Below are 23,280 nucleotides of genomic sequence, written 5' to 3' on the forward strand. Positions count from 1 at the left end.
CCAGGTCAGTGGGACAAGGGCTACTTTTACAGATCATAGAGTCCCCCCCCCAAAAAAAATATAGCTGCCCTACAAGGAGGCAGCTATTGAGTTTGTGATGTCAGCAATCTTTTCTCCCATTCCTAAAGATAGAGGGAACAGCTAATTGTTATTATATTTACATGGTGTGTGTGTTTTTTAATACATGCTCCCAGTGGTTCCACATGGACCTGTGGCCTGATTGGAATCTACCAGGAGAAGAGCCTTTAGTGTAGTGGCCCCTTCTCTGTGGAACTCTCTGCCCCTGGACGTCAGGCAAGCACAAACACCAAACTGCTTCTGGCGCCTCCTGAAAACAACTCTGTTTTGAGAAGCCTTCCTCAACTGACTAGCCATTGCTTTTCTGGTTCCTTTGTTTTTAAATTGAACTGTTTTAATGTGCTTTTTTAATCTTCTTTCTTTTACTGTTTATCCCTATGTTCACCACTCTCGAATCTGTGTTAGATAATTGAGCGGTATATAAATATTGTAAATAATAATAAACGGCATTTGTATTAGGAAAGATGATTATCACTTAATTACAATTTAGAGGATTGCTATTTGCTTGATTTATTTCCTTTCTTGCTCTTGCTTTTTTGTTTTTCAAAAATCCTAGAAGTCTCTCCCATTCTTATATATTTTTTAAAAATAATAGGAAATATAAAAGAAATGAAGACAGCCCTTTGTTTAAAACGATAATCAGTTTTAAGAGAATGACATTCAAATTAATTTGCAGGGGAGAAACAAAACAGAATTACATTTTTCCCTAAGGTAAAAGGAGCAGTAAAAGATGTACAATAATTTTTTAACAGTGTATGACTAATTAAAATGAAATTATTTTCTATTTATGCTGTCATTAAAATTCATTAAAATTCATATTCTGCATGTAAGCATAAAATGTAGAGTGCTTTAGTAGCCTCTGTCTTGATTCCTCTCCATTCAAAAGAAGCAGCAGTGTTGAATTCATAATATCAAAACCCAGGGTCTTCTAATGAAACTGAATGGTAGAAGATTCAGGGCAGACAAAAGGATGTGCATCTTCACCTAGTATACAGTGTGCAATGGCTGCCAACTCTGACACCTTTAAAAGGCCATTAGACAAATTCATGTAGACTACTGGTAGTAGTCATTATGGCTCTATATTACATCCAATATTAGAGGCAGTTGCCTTTGAATTCCAGTTGCAGAGGAATATGAGTAGGAGAGTGCTTATCAGACTGAAGTCCTCCTTGTCGATTTCCAAGAAACATCTGGGCAGAATCTGTACCACTGTTTTATAGTGGTATTGAAATGCACTCACAACTGTTGGGGCCCATGACACATTCCATATACTGTTTTCAAACTGCTTTCAAAGTGTTATATCCTGCTTGGCATAGATCTGGCCCTGGTTGGCCACTATGGGAACAGAATGCTGGGCTAGATGGGCCATTGAGTTGATTCAGCAGGGCTTATGGAATTCAGTAGATCTGATCCTTCACCCAATTTGGAACAACCCAACTCAATGGCATATTAAGTACACTGATTTCAATAAGACAAAGGCTGAAACCTTATACAAGCATAACTGAGAATAAGCTCTACTGAACTCAGTAAAGGAGGAAGCAGCAGCCAGGCACCTCTCCACCGTGCCTGGGTCCAGCTCCAGCTGAGAGCCCCCTCCCTCCTGCTACCAACTGTAACTGCTGAACTTTCCAACTAAGATTGTAGTGCCTGAATTTGCTTTCCTTTCCCCCCTCCTCCTCCTCCCTCCCAATCCCCTTTCCTTTTGTGTCATGTCTTTTAGATTGTAAGCCTGTGGGCAGGGACTGTCAAGAAATACTTTTGTAAGCCGCCATGAGAGCCTTTTTTGGCTGAATGGCGGCATAAAAATCCTTAAATAAATAAATAAATAAATAAATAAAACTCAGTGGTACTTATGTCTAAGCAGAGATGCATAAGACTGCACAGTTAAATACCTCTTGCTTTGTGACCCACATAACTGTATAACCTCTGGAAAATCTGACCTCTGTTGCCCCAATCACCTGCCAAACAAGTCCTAAATTGATATCCTGTCAATTCAAGATGTGCTTGAAAAGTAGGTAGCCCAATACAGGGATCTCCCATTGAGGTTATTTTAAAGGTTATTTTATGTGCATTAGATTCAGCCAACTCTGGTTAATTGGCAATATGCCTTTTCAATATAAAATCCAGGATAAAGATTAACCTTCATATTAGGAAGGATGGATCTGATTTAAAAAGCAATGAGACTATCTCTTTCCTTCAAAGTTGAGCCACAATCTGTAGTTGTATTTTCCAGGAAATGGAATACTGCTGACCATACAGGGAACTTTTGGATTTGAATGAGTGTCAACAAATATATCCTTTAGAAACAGGAAGATTCATCTTTGGCATTTTATTGAGATATACAAGAAATAGCTTATATTCAAGAATAAATACCAACCTCACTTAATCGTATTTCTTTGGCAAGGTCCTTAATGAGTTGTGCTGGTTTAAAATGTTCTGGGAGTTCATCTTCATGGTCCACTAAAGCCTTGAATAGAATAAAGTCAAATGCAAAAGCTTAAAAGTGGGTTAAGTGGCCTTAGAATGTCACGCTGTTAAAATCATGCAAGACTAATGTTACTGAAGCACTTAAAATCAAATGGGAGGCAACTACAGTAGTTTGGATCCATGAACAGAAGGCTTCCTTTCATTAATATGGTTGGATCTAGTGGATATTTTCACAAATTGAACAGGGCAAGTGATTTTTATCCATTTCCCCCTCTCCCCATCCCAACAACAGACCCTGTGCCACCTCCCATGCTGTTCTGGAAGGTCCTTCTTCCTCCATGTATAGAACTCCACTCTTGGAACTCCAGATCTAGGCCATTTTTATTCCTTCTTACCCAAAGCAGTGTGCACCTTGTCCTGGTTTAGAGATGAATTGAGGTATTGCCAAGGCAACACTTTGGCATGAACTAGGGGGTGGGGCATGAAATGAGTCCCCCATCACCACCACCCAAAAAAAACCTTCCCCAGAATGTGGCTGTATAGCCAAGGATGCGAAAATATGTTCTACTGGAATGTTGAGGTTTGAAAATAATTCACTCTAGTTCTTTCAAATTCCAGATTTCTAGAATTATTCTGGCTACCATGCAAACCTATAAAGCAGAAAGAGCCCTACCTGCTTTTTAGTCCAAGACCTGAAAGCACCATTGAGAATTTTTGCTCCCTGGACTAAATGAGAAGGAGGCTGCTTTCCCGCTTTGTGCAATCCTAAGCAAAGAAAATAATACAATGCCATTTAATGAAAAAGTGACATCGATGTAGACTTTCATTTTAACAAAGAGCAATCTGAAAATATGTGGGCAGCTAGAAAAACATATTGTAAGGAGAATTCCCATGGGCATAAATCAGAAGTTCCAAACTTTAGAATCTGTTTAAAAATGTAATTTGACATTATAAAAATGGATGAATTTTCAATCTGTCTTCTGCTTTTTTTCTTTTTTTCTTCAGGCTTGGCCATGCATTTCAGATTTGGTAGCAAAATACAAATTTGCTGAAATCTTTGCCACTCGAAACTGGACTTTGGCATTCAAAAGATTGCAGTTTTTAATACCTAGGGTTGCATTCGATGCTCTATGAGCTGAAGACCTCCCATGAAGTGGTCTTTCCCACTTTCCTCTCCCACTGAAGACTTGAAAAGCTTCGGGGAAGGCCTGCAATGTTGGGCAGAGGTAGCCTGTACTTCCTACTCATGCAAGCTACCTCCACAGGGTTTTCAGTGATTCCCAGCCCTACTTCAGACTCTAGTGCTTCACTGCAATTGTTGAGAGGATGGGCTGAATATGCTCCTTGATTGACTGGGCTTCCATTTCCTCAGCACTGGATACAACTTTTTATCCTATGTAAACCTCCCAGAGAGGCTATGGGGCAGTATACAAATGTAAATACTAATACTAATACTAATAATAACAACTCTCCATATTAAAAGGCACCAAGACTCTAATCAATTTACAGTGTTTGGCAACATTTCATTTTCACTCCCTCTGCTCTCAACTCCCCACCCCATGTTATTTCATATTGTTCCAGATGCCCAGAGCAAGTGCCTCTGATTGGTTAGATGGGAAGGACTGCCACAGCTCATAACCTATTTTTTATTTGCACTCTGTTTCCCCCACCTCAAGGTCCAGTGTAAATCCCATTTTTAGTACTGCCAAAACAGATGTCAGAACATGGTCGCTTTCCGTGAAAATGAGTATCTAAGGACTAGTTAATAGTGTTTGTGGTACAATAACGGCAGCTAACATATCATATCAACAATCAGGGATATTTTCTCATATACATGTATTTTGTCAATAAAGCAAGCTTATCAGAATATAATTTTAGCAGTTGATTACCACCCTTTTCACTGGTAATACAATTTGACCCTAAAACTCTTTAATGAAAGAGTTGCCAGAAAACCAGTGCTGGTAACACAGGACTTGCTTGATTTACTATTATGTCCATACTTTGCTCTAAGAGCTTCTCTACACGAGGCCATTAAATCGGCTACCTACTGCTGGTTCTGCTGCTGGAATGTGTGCAGGATTTTGATGGGTCCTTTTACATAGTAGCTTTTTTCTTTTGTTGTATATGAATATGTACGGCTATCTACCAGCTGCACTCCCAAGATCTCAACAGGAAGCCCGCCCACTGTTCACCCACCTCAGGGATAGGCTCTTCCTCCCCTTTCTGTGGGCATGTTTCATCGCACACAGTTAGAGCACAGTTCGTGCAATTTTCAAAAACTTCTATTTTTTACTGGTGTGCTGCTCTTGTGCAGCTTTAAAATTTCAGCCTTCCTCCACAGAGTCAAAGCAGTACTTGTTCTGGCTATCTTATCTGCTCTACTACCTTCCCTTTATAAGTGTACCATGTTTGGGGGAGGGGGGTATTGAACAACTTTGAATGTCTGTTCTTTCATTTTGCTGGCACCTACACCAATGAATGGGGGCCTGTTTTGAGCCGCTCATGGTGGAGGACAGGGGGCTCTGCTCCATTCCAATCTGCTAACTAGCATCAACCATTTGGAACTAAAAGAAGCGTGACCAGAACATCCTTCCACTGCAGTCATCACTGTTGACATCACAGCCAATCCTCCCAACACATAGTGGAACAAAATGGAATGGTGCAACTACACTGGTGGATGGTGTCAGATTGATTCTATGATTCTATCCCTCCAAATACCACAATTTCCCCATTCAGAAAAAAATGGGAAAGTGGTTGAAAAAAATGGGAGAAACACAGGAGGGAGATGACGTCGTCTAAAGGCCTGATGCAATGATGCATGCCGGACCACACAAGAAAAGCCTCATCAAGAAAAGCTCCCCCCCCCCCATCTTTCAAGGTGCATACACAAAGTTCCCAATACCACTATTTGAATATGAATGCCCTAGTCGACAGCATTTGACTCTACCAACACAGGAGATGACTGACACTCTGTTTGGCAGGTTTATTCAAGTGTAAATTTGTGCCTTAATCAGTTATTAGCTTTTGCTACATTGTCATAGCTAAGATGCACAGTATGTTCCTACAAGTATACAAAAGAATGCAGCAGATTTAAATGATTACAGGGTATATGTGTTTTGTGTTGAGGGACTCACTTGCTGCAGTATTTGGCACAGCTCAACCATTCTGTGCTTTTGTACTCTCATATAACAAAGGTGTCAGTTTTTCTGTGGTATTTCAACATCTCTCCAATTGTGTATGCGTCTGCTTCAAATCTGAAAGTTTCACTAAAAGGGCATCAGTTAGACTCCAATTAAAATGAATGGGGTAACACTGCATGTTGAAGATATAGGGCTAAGGCTGAGATTAGGCATTTGGAATCTAAGGGATTCCTCATAGAAAGGACTGATTAGAAACACAATGGCCACAATAGCAGAAAACATGGGCCAGAACTGCGGGGAACCCTGGCTTATCAGTAATGCATGGTGCTGCCCACTTGGCTCATCCTGCAAGTGGGAGGGACTAGAAATGAACCCCCTTCCCAAACACAGTACAATGTCTGAATCTAGACCATGGCTTGCTGTTCCTCTAACAAATCTAGATCCTTAAGCCAGCTGCAAACACTAGGTTGTTAGAGGAGTGACAAACCATGATTCTCCAAAGAGAATGCAACCAAAGAAAGGGTAAGGAAGATCACCTAAGAAGGCAAAAGTCCAGGAGAATGTGTCTGTGTTGGGGGACGGGGCAGGGGGGTTAAGAAAGTCATGGCAGTAACATCTCCAGGAGGTTGACATCACCTTCAGGAGAATATGACCAAAAGGGAGAGAGGGTCATGAAGGTGACAACTCTAGGAGAGGGGACATCATAAGGCTTTGTTCTGAATTTACACATAATTGAAGTAATAAGAACTATTACCAGTGGAGGCTGGTGGCTCAAATGTCAGTGGGACAGTGAATTCACTTCGGGGTTTCAGACAGAGCCAGTCAGAACTCTAAAGTAGCTATCCAAGGTTATCAAAATGTTTTTTTTAACAAAATTAAACTGCATCTGTTTTTTAAAAGTTACATCACTGAAGTATATTGGACCCCGAGTACCTGATTAGAAAAGTCCCTCCTCCAAAACACCCACAGGTGAGTTATTTTTTAAAAAAAACATCTAAGCATGATTGCGAGATTAAGAACTAACAGAATTATTTTATGGTATGGTGTATTACAGAATGGAATACAAGGGACACAGTTTTATTTACCTTTAAATGACTCTAGCAGGTGTTTTCCTGTGTACCAACATGCCGTTTCATAGTTGGGAAACTGGGTTAAGCTGACAATTTTTAATCGTCTTTCAACTTCATATGCTCTGTGATACATGGCGAAAAGGTGTTTCAGTTGAACAGATCACAAACAGCTTTGTAAATCAAAAAGAAAAGTCTCTCCCGTCATTGCACTAAAACACAACTGTTGCGTGGCTTTGATTTCCAGGTGCTTCTGATCAACCAAGCTATCATAAATTGTCAACTGCTATGAAAAGGTCCAGCATAATTTGAAACAGAAGAGCTCTTCACATCGTACTTGCTGATTTTAAGTAAACACGGATCGCGATATACTACACCGTTCAATACAAAACAAGGGACCCATTCAACAATTGCACATTCAAATTATGAAGTGCATACACCATCCCTTTTTAAACATATGTGTAAAGTGCAATACTATATATGCCTACTCAGAATTAAGTCTGATGTCGTTCAACGAAACTAACTTCCAAGTAACTGCATAGTACTGGAGCCTAAAATGTTCATTCTTCTGATGATCAGTGTGAAAATGTCAATTGATTATGCATCAGACTAGGAAGAGTGATTGTGAATAAGTATAAGAAGTTTTTTTAAACAGAGTTTAGGACAATGGAAATGGGCAGTTTAATTTCTCAGCTCATAAGGTTCATTGATTTTTCCAGGATAGATTTATGCTAATTCAACAGAGTGTGGTTTAAAGTTTGCAGTCATAGTTTAACAACCATAGAAATGAATGTTTACTTCCTTTCAACACACATGCAGGGCAATTATTTTCTAACTCTAGCATTTTCTAATCACTCAATATTGGGGCCCCAAGGAAATACAAGAATGATTTCAAAATACCTTGGATAGCATCCAGATTTAGGCACATGCAACAGGGCTGGCAGAAATGGACCTCCTTGCCCTCTTCTCCCCATGGTAGCCTTCCAGTCCCAAAATGCTATACATTTTGGGGTGAGGGGACCCTACTGACTGAGGTAGGCTCTGATGTAGTGGGTTGAGAGGGGAGGAGTGACTTCACGGAAGGTGCCCCCACCCAGTTTTTTGGGATCCTTCCTTTAACCTCAGTGCCCTCTTCACAGACCACCCCATTCAACAGGATCTCCCAACCTTCTGGGTAGCTGTGATGTCCTGCTTCCGTATATGCCATAAATGTAAATATCTGCAAGGTTATTGTTTATATTATGCATAAAGTTCCAGGAAGTAAGTAGGCCTCAATGTACTTGTGATTTGTATCCACAGGTTGGGTTTGTAAGGTTGGGGGGGGGGGGGGTTTGAATGCCTGAGTGCTGATTGGATGGTGGAGGGGGAGTGCTTGAATTGGCTGTGTGAGAGCGGGAGGAGCTGGAGAAATTATTATTATTATTATTATTATTATTATTATTATTATTATTATTAATATAGCACCATCAATGTACATGGTGCTGTACAGAGTTGCTTTATGTAGAGTCTGAGCTTACAGCAAGACAGAGAGTTAAAGTGTTTGATTCTGTGAGAGGCAGACACTGAATAGAAGTGTGTGGGTGTGGGTTATGAGTCTGTGAAGGGTAGGAGTGGGGTAGAGAGAAGTGGATGGTTATATGAGGGAAGTAGGATTATATGAGAGAAGTGGAGGATTTTAGTATTCTATAGTGGAACCTTGTAAGAAAGAACTGACAGAAACCAATACTCTTAGAACCTTGTAACCATACGCATTTCAACTGAGGAAACCAATAAGCTTATGTACACACACTTACGTTAATATATTCAAATTACATTTAAGAACAACTGGTGTGGTCTGTGGAGGAGTGACTGAAGAGAGATAAATTAATGGTGGCAGTGGAATGGGAAACTAAGGGCTAGGTTGCTGGGCTGTGGAGCTGTGGGGCCTAAAGAATAAAGGCGAGACAGGAGCGGCAGCAGTAGGCCTAAACCCTCACACACGTCATCATCGAGGGGGATTGAAGTAGGTCCTGAGTGCTAGTGGCATGGATAGTCCTGTCAGGTAGGTTGTGGGCATCTCAGATGAAGCCAAGATGACACAGGTGGGCAAGACATCACAGCAGCATTTATGGGGTTCTGGAGGGATGCTGCAGAGCGGAGGGGGTCTGGGAATTCTGCTTTTGCCAGCCCAGTTGCACACACCTAAAACTGGATCTAACCCATTATCTAATTTGAGTGTGATATGGCTAAATATTGTCATGCAAAGACCAGTACAAACAACTTACCTCATCTGCATTTCAACACTTAGGCTATGTAGGAAATGTCCTGCAAAGGCTAAGCAGTCAACTGGAGTTAAGGTTGCATAAATCCATCCTGCAAAAAGACAGGGAGAAACATTTCTGTTTAACTGACAGATAATCACTGGCCTCTTAAATATGCTCATTCACGTTCATTCCCTCAAATGTATTTGGAACTCCTTTCTCCTGGAAAGTCACTAAAACGCCAAGGGGCTTTTGAAAGCACCATAAGACCAATGTTTCATTTCAGTTATATCAGAAGTCTTCCTTTCTTCCAATAGAGGTCAAGGTGGCATTTAAAAGCTTTTCTGCAATGCTGAGAGAGGGTGTGGGCCTGCCCTCTGCCCGGGTGAATGGTGACCAATCAGGGGTCACCATCCACCCGGGAACACCACTGTGACGCTGAAGTGGGGTTAGTTGGCAGATGCACCATATTCACCCCACTCCAGAGAAAAAGTCGTTGTAAGTACCTGACTTTTTAAATTTTCAGCTTTGTGGGAAAGCTGCACGATGGCTGTGAGGTGGCTGCTGCGTCGTATAACCAACGCAGCACCACTGCCCACCCACCATGGAGCTTTCAGAGCATCTAGGCAGCCCCCTGATCTGAAGTGGGGTTCCTTGCGTCCAAGTTTAGCCTCTAGCCATCGACTCTCTCTTATTTCAGCAGGCTTTTGGTACTGCTTTTAATTTATATATTGGTTTTAACTTGATTAATGGTGTGATTTGTTTTTAGCTGTGTACATTTATTGTTTTATATTGTATGATTTTATCTGAGATCCTAGTGACATAGGGCGGGATACAAATGTTTTAAATAAATAAATAAACAGGCATAAACAAGTTACATTCTTTTACATTTCCCCCAAAGTTTTCTGTACGTTACCCTCCGAGATTCCGTGTGATTGAGAAGACTAACCCTCCAAACACGAATCAAAATGTAAATTAATCAATAAAAATCTACAGCACGTCTGGCTCCTGATGTGTGACAGAAACTTTACAGAGAAGACTGGTAACACTCCAATTTTCAAAAAGCAAATGATTGTATTATCTACCTATGTACAGTCATAATTTGTAATTTTACGTAGTATAATGAGCTCTACTTGGGGCTGTTCAGATGCTGCAATTACTGCAAAATAGAGCATGTCATAGATGGGCCAATGAGAACACACAAGAGTGGTGCTGTGTGAACTTCCAGGTACAACACAAGGAATGGATAATAATCTATAAACTCTACACAACCCTGAAGTGTCTCCTCTCCTTTTCTTTTAGTTTCATTTCAGTCCATGGCTTTATCACTTGTAAATCCATTTCAGACATTGTGTAATTTTGTCTGCTTGATACTTTGCATTCTGTTGCTTTCGAATTATGATTATGTACTGTTTTTATGACTGATACTGTGACCCAGGGTAAGGGCAGGATAATTTCCCCTTAACAATAAATAAAGAATTGTTCACAGTTCCACTATTTTCATGGAGCTTCAAACAAAAGTTAATGTCTGTTTCATACCACCATATAAATTACAGTAATTGACCGTTTTGACATTTGATCTGTTTTAACACTGGTATTTCCCAGAAGCCTAATATTTACTTTATAAAAGATCTATTCAGCAATGGTTCCTACCCTATTCTCCCACATGCTCTGTTCCCCAGCACTGAACATAGACTGATGACCTATTCAGTCTTGCAGTAAATATTCAAGCTTAGGGTGACAATATGGAAAGGAGGTCCAGGCTCCTGTATCTTTAACAGTTGCATAGAAAAGGGAATTTCAGCAGGTGGCATTTGTATGCATGCAGCACCTGGTGAAATTCCCTCTTCAGCACAACAGTGAAAGCTGCAGGAGCCCTGCCCTCTTTTGTATCTGGTCAAGAGGACAGGGCTCCTGCAGCTTCAACCGTTGTGATGAAGAGAGAATACAAATGACACCTGTTGGAATTCCCCTTTCAATACAACTGTTAAAGATACAAGAACCCTGTCCTTCTTTTCATATGGTCACCCTATTTAAGCTCTCCCCCAAAATGGAGACATGCAAATCTAATGTTGCTTCATAGATATAACTGTAGTCCACTGCCTGCTAATATTTCCCCCCTTTTTACTCCTCCTCCCCTCCCCTATTTTTATTATAACTGTGTTCGGGAATTCTGGAAAACAAGCTCAAGCATTTGACCGGACTGGAAAAAGACTGGTGAAATGCAAAAGACAAGTAAAAAACAGGAAAGAACTCAGAAATTATTTTTTTAAAAAAGGCAGAAGGCCTAATTCACTTGGAAAAACAAATAGGAAAGTTTCTCCAATGCAGCCACTGTGACAGTCAAAAGAGAAGTAAGCAGGAAAGCCTGGACTCCTTGGGGCCAGGCCTCTGGCATCAAAAGGGGTAGACTTCAGTTCAAACAATGCTGTGTGCAGATACAGAACCTGTGTGTTTCTATACAGAGACCATAAAGAAGAATTCGCTGTGTCTCCTAAAGCTCTAGTACCACATTATTGTTGGTGTAGTTAATATTATAATAGTATTTATACATGAAAATAAAACCCACATTGATTGCTCCATGGCCTTAGGTAGTATCCAATGCTATAACAACACCAGTGCTGAGAACGTTGCGTCAGTGTAAACCAATACTAGTGCAACGTTATTAGAACTTTCTGGGCAAAAGGAAATCACCACTTTTCCCCTTTGCTAGCTAACAGCATTGGTTTATGCTAGCGCTGTGATACTGCCCTTTATTGGCTAGAATGTGCAACAGATATCTAACAGGACACACCCAACAATTAAGATAACCCACAAATTGGACTTCTCAGTCAGACTTTGTCAGGCCTAATAAAATAGCATATTTTCAAATGTTTAAAGTGTTCCACGGACATTGGTCAGGTTCGAAGGAGCATGGGTGGAAAATAAGCCACAGTGATTTATTTTCCATCCCGCACCTGCCAGATGCAAGTCACCTAATTAGCATCATTACGCTCACTGGGCATGGGTTGTCATGACATCTGAATCCAGCCGGGGTGGCTGGTTGAGGTAGTTTACAAACAACCCTGAAACCCATGTCTTGTTCTAGTGTTGTAAAATTCCAAATAAAAATTACTACAGTTTCATAGGTGTTTTATCTTGTCCAGATTGAAGTATTCTCTTCACCAACACATAAGCAAGCCAGTTCTGCATGGTGTAATTCAACCAACATTTGGAAAGTAACTGGCTTGTTATTCTATAGAAACTACAGGAGACATAACTTTATATTATTGCACCTCACCTGTGACTTGTACTTTTAGAATTCAAATCAACAAATCTGTACTATACAAGTGTAATTATAGCAGCTTTCTCACCTGACGGGATAAAAAGTGTTTGTCCTTGTTTAACTGTGCATTTGTAACACTTATCCACTTGATCAGCAAAAAACATCTCACTATGATTTGCCGCTGATTGCCAACGCTCATAGAGGGAAATGTTTGCTGAGGTTGGCTTGATGAGATAAAATATTTTTTCTCCCTGAAATCGAAAAAGATGCTTTGATTAGCCAAATCAATGAGAACCAGGACACTTGTTAGCCTCTTCTGTGCCTTTGGCTTGTTGACCTGAACTGTAGGGGTGTGCTTTGCCTCGGTCCCAAATCCATGTCAAAATGGGCCATTTCCACCTGTCTCATTCTGAATCTGGTTTGAAACCGGATTGGGCCACCTCAGCCCAAAGCAGACAAAGTGCTTCAGGCTGATTCAGCCCAATGGCCAGGCACTGCCCCCTTCCCTTCCCACCCACCCATGGGGCTTACCTAAAGCCTCTACATGTGCTGAAAAGCTGCCCATCCTGTATGAAAGTCACTGTGGCCTGCCATAGATCTACTGCAGTAAATTACAGCAGCTTAAAATGGACCAGGGCGCCGCCAAGGTGCCCAGAGTCAAATCGGGGCCAATTTGGAAGCTCCAATTTGTTGCACAGTCAATGTGCAACAGATATCTAACAGGGCACACCCAAATTGGGGGGAGGGCTGTGCACGGCCCTTCTGACTTGTCTCTTAGGCTGCTTGCAAGGTTTTATTGTTTTTTAAAATGGCTGGTGGTCGTGGTGGGAAATCTGGCCCTCTGGTGTTTTCCAGAGGCCACACCCCTTCTCCCCATCTACTGATCTTTCGGAGGCTTCCCACATCTGTGCAGTTCCCCCTTCCCCCCGCCATTCAAGAATGTTGAAATCCCTCTCCGTAAGGCATTGTCACCGGCAGTGAGAGCTTTAAGCCACACTATGTTGGTATTCTTGCATTGCTTGCATTTTTGGCCCCACTCCTTTGCCCCCTTGGCCTCCTGCCTGCCCGCCCACCACTGAAATGTGGCCCCAGAGAGCTTCTCCAAAATGTAATTTGGTCCTCAGGCTTAAAGAGGTTCTCCAGCCCCAAATGAGACCCGTTTTTATCTGCTCTTGCTACAATACAAAAATACAATAGCACTTGTATTTTTAATTGGCTTCGTATTATTGGCTTATTTATTTATTTATTTATTACATTTTTATACCGCCCAATAGCTGAAGCTCTCTGGGCGGTTCACAAAAATTCGTATTATTATATATATATATATATATATATATATATATATATATATTTGTTAGCCAGCTTGAGTGTTGTGTGTGGACTTTCTGGATATACAGTTAACTAATAAAGTAAATACATAAATTAGATTTCATTTAAATAATAAACAATGCACTTCTCAGTCATCACCCTATTTCCCCATTAATAGTTAGCATCAGCAATAGCTTAGATCAGCTCTCCTGAACCTGGTGCTCTCCTGATATATTTGACTATAGGTACCATCATTTATTTATTTATTTATGTATTGCATTTTTATACCGCCCAATAGCAGAAGCTCCCTAGGCGGTTCACAAAAACTAAATGACCATGCTGACAGGGGTTGTCTTATGATGCAATGCTATGCATGTTTAAACTGGAAAAAGTCCTACAGCTCCCAGCATTCCCCAGCCAGTATGGCTGGTGGAATGCTGGGAGTTTTGGACCTTTTTCTGTCTAAACATGCAGAGGATTGCACACTTAGCCATTGCCATCTTTAGACAATTCTTTCTGGTATTGATCCTGTAAACAGCCGCTATCAGGTTTAAGCATGTATTTATTTATTTATTTATTTATTACATTTTTATACCGCCCAATAGCCAAAGCTCTCTGGGCGGTTCACAAAAATTAACCATGAAAAGCATAAAAACAACCAACAGTTTAAAAACACGAATACAAAATACCATATAAAAAGCACAACCAGGATTAAAACCACACAGCAAAAATTGATAGAGGTTAAAATATGGAATGTATGTTATAACCCACACCGTAATCAAAACACTGCACAAAAATAGATTTGCAGGTTGTAGAGATCACTTTATTAAAACTAGAACTGTGTAATGTTCATTGATTCTTCCCTGTACATATTTCTGAATATAGAAACAACACAGAAATTACAGCAGAATAAGGGCAACCCTGCACGATAATTGATTACATCCCTTTGCTGAGGCAGACTACAATTCGACCATAAAATCCTGATCCAGTGAGGGAATATGGTCCCTCCTCCCATCTCCTCTCTTGAATTGTGGGAATAGTCTGGCACTCCTTTCTCCTTCTAGCCAACTAATTTAACAGTGCAGAAGGCAAGGAAAGTCACGAACACAACTGTACTCCCAGTTTGTGGAATGGCTTGCCGGGAGAGATTTGTCAACTTAACAGCCTTCCGGAATTTAAGAAAGCCATAAAGACTGATCTCTTCTGGCAGGCCCACCCAGTTGAATTTTAAGATGCCTTTTTAATAATGTGCTGCTTTTAATAATGTATTCGTTTTAAATGTTTTAATTAGTTAAATGGTGTTTGCATTTGTGTTGTACCCTGTTTCGATCCAGAGGGAGAGGCGGTTAACAAATATATTATTATTATTATTATTATTATTATTATTATTATTATTCACAGATCTAGTAGGGTCAGAGATAAATAGTATTTAGATAGAGCTTGATATACCCAAACCATGTAACTTACCTCTCTGCCTCCCACCCACCCCCAATATTGCAATAATCGGCCTACTTTAGACACAAATGTCACATATTATGGCCTAGCACAAGATTTCGTGGGAAGTATCCGCAACATGGTCAGCCACACTGAATGCCAAAAGCTGAGTTTCTGAAGCCCCTTTGCCTGTATTTTTATTTTAACCCCTCATTGTAGCGCCAGAGCTAATTTGGAAATTTGAGAGATGTCTGTGAATTGGTGATGGTATGATTTGTTATTAAAGGCAGAATAAAGCATCTTACTTTCAGGACATGGTACCAAGCAGAGGCTCCACCAGAGTCTATGTGGAAATCGGTGTAGCTGTCCTTCACACAGATCAGACAGTATTTGGTCACTTTTGGTTTTCCCAGCAAAGCATCATCAGGCCAATGATTTTCCACCCAAGAGAGTTTTTTTACTATATCCGGAGACTCTACAAAACTGGACATTCTGTTTATAAAGTGGAAAACAAAAATGAAAACATCTGGTTTAGTACAGTATTAGAGCTAGACTCCATTGGACTGCTATTCATGGCAAAGCCTGGGATCCGTTGCATGATTTGTAATGACCCTTGATAATGGATATGCATATGACCCTTGGAACAGTGTTGCAAACCACTAGAAGTTAAGCAATACAGAGGACATCTCCAGGGTATATCATCACTCCTTCTATTTCTGATGTTCGGACTGTGAGTGCTGTTGCATATGTGTAAAATGCAGTGAAGTGGTGCACATTCCCCAAAGCCTGCTGGAGATTATGCATAATGGCTGGGGAACGTGCACAATGCCCTCTTCATGAACAGATTATAGGCACATTCTCCATAAGGAGTGAGGACTGTTCACAATGGCCAGTTGTTATGCACGTTACCCTTCAATTCACATTAGCCCCAATAAATATATAATAGTGATCTCAGCCAATACAGCAGCATCCATGCACAAGAGGAAGTTATCAGCAGGCTTGGGGGATCCCCAAGATTTGAAAAAGTACAATTCCCCCCTCTCTTAGGCCTTAGCTAGACCTAAGGTTTATCCTGGGGTCGTCCCGGAGTCATCCCTGCCTGCTCCCGGGATATCCTGTGTGTCATTTACATGAACAGGGATGACCCCGGGACGATCCCGGGATAAACCTTAGGTCCAGCTAAGGCTGTACTCAAGGTGGGGAGGAAATTGCCTAAAACAGCCCAATGAGGACTAAGCATGCTCAGTGGCAATAGAAGGCTCACTGAAACTGCTGTGGGGAAAACCAGTGAATGGATGGACTGTCTGGAATCCTGAACAACAGGGCTCTATGCTGCAACACTTTGTTGCAGATCTCGTTTTCTTAATCAAAACTGAGAAAGATTATTTTCAGCTGTAGGAACTTAGTTCCTAGTAGACATGCATCCAATTGGACTGTTACTAGAGCTGCTTTTCAACAGGTATAACCAAAATCAAAACTGCTTAACCAAAATGCTTATTATTCAAAAGCCATACATGAACGTAAGGTCAAAAAAGCAGCACTATCCATTTTCTGAATGCTTATTTATCCAAAAGCCTGAATACTTAGCCCCTTATATAAACAGATGTAGATAGAGATTTGTTTTTACTTTTTAAATACCTCTTGTGCGAGGCCTTAACTCTAAAATATTCCCATTATAAATGTAAGGGTCATTTATGCTCCATTTCAAGACAGAGCTTTGGAGCCTGTTAAAATGTCAGGCTCTTTGTTGAAAAATACAGTATTTGCTAGCTGATGATTAAATCAGCAGCATATGAGGATAGGTCTAACAATCCCCAAGAATAAAATGCCTCCCATCATTATTGTTTCTGCAGATAGAGGAAAAGGCTGTAAAACAGAACTTCGAAATTGCTTTTGATCCTTTGTGCGCAAGGAAGAGAGTTACGTTATTAAAACAATAAATACAGCCTAGAGAGCTATGGATACTACAAAAGAAATGATCTTGCAATTGTCCTCCAGCCTCTCTCTAATCTGCATTAATTATCACTTTTTTCCTCTTGTCCATTAAGATGGAATTCTCTTCTAAAACCACCATTGTTTTATTTATTTTTACTCATCATTTTCTCTGTTTATAAAGGAGCATACTCCTGCCCCATCATAATCTTTTTATGTCTATGTAGATTACCCAGAAGTCCTACAAGAAGAAGTTTAAATTACATGGTTCAGCAAATCATAAATTCATTGCTTCCCCACAACTGTTGCCCACAGAACAACATTTCAGCAAACGGAAGTGCAGAGTTGAATTATTTGCCTGGAAGTGGTTTCATAGTTTGTGGAGTAAGGCCAAGCCATTGATTCGATCATTACATAGGATATAGATGGATTACAAGGGAACTATGATTGTTATTACTCTAAAAACTAATGGTAAATCTAGTGGGGAAAAGAAGGTGGTTTCAGAATCCGTGGAGTCTGGCAAGGCTATTGTTTCATCTTACCTTGTATCTGAAAATTCCAAGTTAATTACATTGAGGACTCTTTTTCTGTTAGTGCTGTAATAGTAATCAACAAATTCCTTTAACTTCATCTTGCAGTCCTTCTGCTTGGTGACATCAGTGACATCAACACTCCTTTCTGGTCCTTAAAAGAAACGAAAAGAAAATGACTCCAAGGAAAATGGGAACGTAAAATTGGATCCATTATGAGATTTGGGCAAAGGCGGGGTTCCCAGTGCATTGTGGGTTGTCACCAACAGGGGTGGTTGAAGTGGCTTCAGTCTGAGAGCAAAATTCCATTCCAAAGAAGAGCTCAGCGGCTGGAATTTGGGGGTACTTTCACCCCAACCCTTTTACCTTTCGCCCCATCCACCAGTGTGTGGCTGGTCACCCACAATGGGTTAGTGTGTTGTCTGAATGCGCCCTCCGCCTACAACCCATCCAGAATGTGTTAAAAACTGCAGCCATTTATACAGGATATGGTCAAATCATGTTTTGCTAATTGGTAATAACTCTCTAGTTTCTGTAATTTAGTTTTAAATTAATTTTTCCAAGCTGATATTAAAGCTCCATTTGAAGATGTGTATACAAGCTTCCACTTCTGACTTGGAACCATTTCTGTCTGAAGGATATATATGTATATCTGCATATACAACCTTCCTCCCCAACACACACACACACACACACACACAATTATGGTTGTTTAAAAAAATACATTCATGTTGTTTAATATACTCTTCCTCTCTGTGTCTAAATTAATACATCTTCTCCTGAATCCAAGTACAAAAGTCAAAGGGCCAGGATCTCTGTTCTATTTAACATTTTATAGGGAATGCCTAAAACACCATCAGCAAAATATATCAATATTTTGTGGTGTAGCAGTTTAGCTGTGAAGGTGTTGTGAGAAGACTTGTCCAAGCAGTAGCTTCCTGACCTGCTGGCTTTGCACAACACGCAGGAAGGGATACCCTGACAAATGCTGTAGTGTAAACTGTGTGGTCTGCCATAGTGGTTGTCCCCTCTGGAGGCTGGTGATGTCCAAGAAAGCACCCCAAATATCTAGAATGAACAAACAGCATTCTGCTCTCCAAATGAAAGCTGTAAGGACAAGCTCTTATTTAGCTCTTTAGTACTAATTTGATGAAAACATATCAGCTCAAGGCCAAGTGAATGAGAGAAGGATCTGATCAAGAACATAAGAAGTCCCATGCTGGATCAGACCAAAGGTCCATCTAGTCCATCACTCTGTTCACACAGTGGCCAACCAGCCATCGGCCAGGGATGAACAAGCAGGAAATGGTGCAACAGCACCCTCCCGCCCATGTTCCCCAGAAACTTGTGCACACAGGCTTACTGCCACAAATACTAGAGATAGGACACAACCCTCAGAGCTAGTAGCCATTGATAGCCTTCGCCTCCAGGAATTTATCCAGCCCCCTTTTATTGTACCTGCTTTGTATAGATAGTTAGAAAGAAAGAATGCTTATGGCTGCCTCCATTTTATGCTGCTATTTTAGTTATACCACTGGATTTACAAAGGTATTTACCGCTCCTTTCCAGCATTTTCTTGTTTTATTTATAAAAGCTTTTAAAGCACATACTCTGCTTTCAAAGCACTCAGAGAAACATATAAATAGGGGGCTGGGGTGGGTGGGAGGACACCATTATCCAACTTATTCCAGGCTTAGCTTTTGAAAATAAATCTGTTCAGTTCTCCAGAAACAGATGCATCAAATAAACCCCATTTCAGTTCAACAGGGAACAGCATGGGACAATCATGATGTATAAGAGCAGCATATAAACAGGGCAAGATGACTTTGGAATGGATGGCTACATTGTGGTGGGAAAATCAGATTTTCAGTACTAAATGAGAAACGTCCTGCCTGTCATTTATGTATCACAAATCACAATTTTCCGTTGTTCCTCTTGACCATGTCAGCTATAGTTTTGACCTTTACAGTAATAGGCCATATTAGATATGTTCCTTGGGTAACCAGATGTTGGGGCTGACCCCAAACTTATGACCAGCCTACAGACACACACACACACACACACACAATCTACAAAACCCTATAGCTAAAGACAATCATCAAGACATGGATCCATGTCTTGTACATCAGATAGCTTACTTGACTCTTTTGCTCTTGATTAGAGTACTCCTTGGAAACAGTGGGATTCTTTCAGCTGCAAGGCAGAGAAGAACCCAGCAGATGCTAAACAGCATTAAGGTCATCCAATAAAATCTGCTGAGAACAGCAGATGGACAAGGGAAAAATACATTCCCACTAAGAATGAAGAGGTTGGAAACTGTTCTAAGATTTTTTTAGAGGACGGGAACTGATGTTATTTTAATACACTGATGTTCATGTAACTCATAATACACAACTTTGGTGACTCTGGCAACCCTGAAAAACAGTCAAGGGAATCAAGGGCAATAGGTAGGTTCAGAAGATACACAACTTGCATTCACACATAATGAAATATAAAATTTACATTTATGGGGAACCAACCAACCTCAAACGGATGGTATGCAGAAAGGCCAGGATGATTCTTGGAAGCTGAGTCAAGAAATCAATATACCTGCAGGAAGTGATAATATTGACAGATAGGGCAGTGATAGCAAAGGGTGCTTCCATGAATGGATGTTTTGCCAATGTCTAGCCCCAATGGAACCCTCCTGTTCTTGTAATAACTGTATCTCAAGGGAATTATTACCGGCAGCAGTTTCTCCAAATACTGTAGCACAGTGATAGTATTGTATGGGTTGCATCTAGTGTTAGTCTACCTTAAGTCCCATTCATTTCAATGAGTCTGCTCTCAGTAGGACTAACATAGATACGATCCAATGTCCCCCTGCCACATACTGCTTTTAAAGGTACAGGCACTCCCTTCAGGCCTTAGGCAGTACTAGGAGGTCAAATGAGAAATTGGAGGCATACAACAAAAGATGAACAGGACAGAGAGTAAATGGGGATGACTGAGCCTCAAACTGCACATGAAGGCATCAGGCCTGTTTGCTTATATGTCATCTTTGCGGATGACATATTAATCAGGGGGGTATTTTTTTTAGAGCAAAAGAGGCACACAGGTGAAAGGAGCTTCACCTTTAACACACTGACAATTTACTCCTCATAACCTTCCTTTCCAGAGTAGGATTGGGGGATAAAGTCGTTTAATTCATATTTTAATGCAAAGTCACCAAATTTCACACTTTCAAACCAATGCATGATCTGAAATGCAGTTTTCCTTAGAAATGCATATGAATTTTCAGGCAAAGTTCTTTTAAAAAATCTCAATATTTGGGAGAAACCGAACTTAAGACTGAAAAAATTAGAGAAAATGGAGAGAAACCAACAGTGACAGATTTGTCCATTCCTACCCCAGACTCATGTTAGGGATTGTAGGTGAGCTGGGGGGAGGGGAATGACATTAAGAGAGGGAGGCCCTGTTCAGAAGATGCAAAAAGTCTTATTCACTGTGGTTAAAGCCATGGTTTAAGGAGTCTTCTGTACAGGGCCAGAGAGAGGTGTATGGGGGAAGCTATAGCAACCCCCACCTGTACATCCTGTTGGCTAATTTAAAACGCTCCACCTCTTCCTTTATATAAGATTGAGTCAAATCTGGGTTCAAACCAATAGGGCTGCCCTCTTTTATTGTCACTTGAGGCTAAAAGAGAATACTGGGCGGGTAAATAAGGCATGGAAAATTCATGTGCATTTTTATGTGCATTTCTCACAGGCATTTTAGTCCTTCAGTTTTTGCTGTTTTTAAATTGGTTTTTGTATGTTTCAATCAGTACACCTCTGCCGGCTTTTAGTTTGGTCTTATATTGTAGTTATGAGAACTTTTGTATGTTCCATATTATGTTTTGTCATGTTGCATTTTATGGTTTTAACTGCTGCGAACCTCCTGGACAGGTCCAGCTATTGGGTGGTATAGAAATGTAACAAACAAACAAACAAGAAAACAAAGACTGAAGGTTAGGAGAAGCTATCTAGAAACCTTTCCATTTGGAGTGATGTAATCATATGACTGGAGAGACATAACTGTGTCTTTAACCAGAAGTGAAAAGGATTGCAGGAAAGAAATGTAGGAGACTGGTCAGCCAAGTCACTCATGTTGCCCTTTGAGAACTATCAAAGAGATCAGCCTTCCTCAACCTCTTGTCTACCTGCTGCAGGACCATTGGCTGTACAGGCTGGGGGACTTGGGAGTTGTAGTCCAAGACATCTGGAAGTCAACAAATTTGGGAAAGCTGATAAAGGAGTTTCCTTCAACACATTCTCGGTATGATTAACTTGATCAGATACAGCACTGAGCACATTTATTGCAAAACAAAAAGAAAAAATGCCTCTCTAAATACATACCAACATAGTTTTCAACATCACTAACATAAAACGTTGGTGCAGGTACAGATAAGCCCAGGCCATCCTTCTTCGGAATGAGAATAGGCTCTGTGAATCCATTTTCTTCTAAGTACTCAACTGTTAGTTGGCTTCCGGTCACTTTTATTACCACGTCTTCAGCACTAAAAATTCCAAGCACATTCGGCGTTCAAATTCTAAAATAGTTTCACACCAAAGTCAGTATATATATATTTGCTTTGTTAGTGATGAAACAACCTGTACTGCTCTCCATATTAGGATGCTATGGACATATGACCCTTTGTAACCCTGGCTTTCTTTAATCAGGCAGCTAGATGATTGTGAAGAACTTAAAAACAACGTATTTGATTTCTCTGATGTGCGGGCTAATTGCTGACATTGAGTGATGTCACCAAAATTTATTGTTTCTGGCTTGGAGAACAAGTTTTTCCAGCTCATAATGCTAGGCTGCATCAATTGCCAAATCCCTGCTTCAGAATGTAAACTGAGCTTCAGAGTATGCAGGAGCCCTGCCCTCTTTAGTATACTGCCCTCTTTAGTAGTCACTCTAGTATAGTAGTCACTCTAGTATAGCTCCTGCAGCTTTAACTGTTGTGATGAAGAGGGAGTTTCACCAGGTCTTGCATTTATTTATTTATTTGTTTATTTATTACATTTATTACTGCCCAATAGCCAAAGCTCTCTGGGCGGTTCACAAAAATTAAAACCATAAAGAGCATAAAAACAACCAACAATCTAAAAACACAGATACAATATACAATATAAAATATTGCATACAAATGACACCTGCTGAAATTCCCTTTTCTATACAACTGTTAAAAATACAGGATCCCTGTCCTCCTTTTCATTCATTCATCCTACTTTCACATATCAGTTTCTGCTGGGATCTAGTGTTAATCAGACAAAACTCATTGAAATCAATGTGCTAAGTAGAATGAACAAAATTCCATTGATTTCCATGGCACATAATCTCACTTTCTCTGCATTAGAGCCCTGGAAGACAAATATATAGTCTGTCAAAAAATTTACGTTATATACAACAGAATACAATATGATACACTGATAGCCCCTATGATTTCTAGCATAATATATTTTTAAAAAGCAGTAAAAAAAAACCACACCATTATATTCACTTCTATATTCATAGTTTTCTTATTCATTCAGTGACTTGCATTTGCTTCAGAAATTTTATTAAACCAAATTATGCTTACATTTCATTAGAGTTGTACCCATTGATCTAGGAAGACAAGCTAATTATTACACTGTGTAACCAATGCTTAATCATCAGAAAGGATTACTATAAGGGTATAACATTATTAAATGCTGCACATTATTTTAATGAGGCACTGTTCCTGGACACAAAATAGATGCATGGTGTCATTTATGACTGGTGCCATACTTATGAACGATGTCTTTTGTTTGAAATATACGAACTAATGATAACTGAGAAAAGATTGTGCTGCCA

General features: G+C 40.3%; 1 protein-coding gene across 1 annotated transcript in view; it reads right to left on the bottom strand.

Moving 5' to 3' along the window:
* The window catches only part of PHF2 (PHD finger protein 2), a 136,448-nt gene that overhangs the window by 37,056 nt on the left and 76,112 nt on the right, over positions 1-23,280 (bottom strand). The window contains exons 4-11 of the mRNA XM_063121257.1: positions 21,798-21,958; positions 17,434-17,575; positions 15,265-15,451; positions 12,306-12,468; positions 8,977-9,064; positions 6,731-6,837; positions 3,179-3,270; positions 2,456-2,545 (exon numbers count right to left, since the gene is read on the bottom strand). Of these exons, the coding sequence (XP_062977327.1) occupies positions 2,456-2,545; positions 3,179-3,270; positions 6,731-6,837; positions 8,977-9,064; positions 12,306-12,468; positions 15,265-15,451; positions 17,434-17,575; positions 21,798-21,958 (1,030 nt within the window). The remainder of the gene's footprint in view (positions 1-2,455; positions 2,546-3,178; positions 3,271-6,730; positions 6,838-8,976; positions 9,065-12,305; positions 12,469-15,264; positions 15,452-17,433; positions 17,576-21,797; positions 21,959-23,280) is intronic.

Source organism: Elgaria multicarinata, chromosome 3 (genome assembly GCF_023053635.1).
Source record: "Elgaria multicarinata webbii isolate HBS135686 ecotype San Diego chromosome 3, rElgMul1.1.pri, whole genome shotgun sequence".
Taxonomy (NCBI): Eukaryota; Metazoa; Chordata; class Lepidosauria; order Squamata; family Anguidae; genus Elgaria; species Elgaria multicarinata.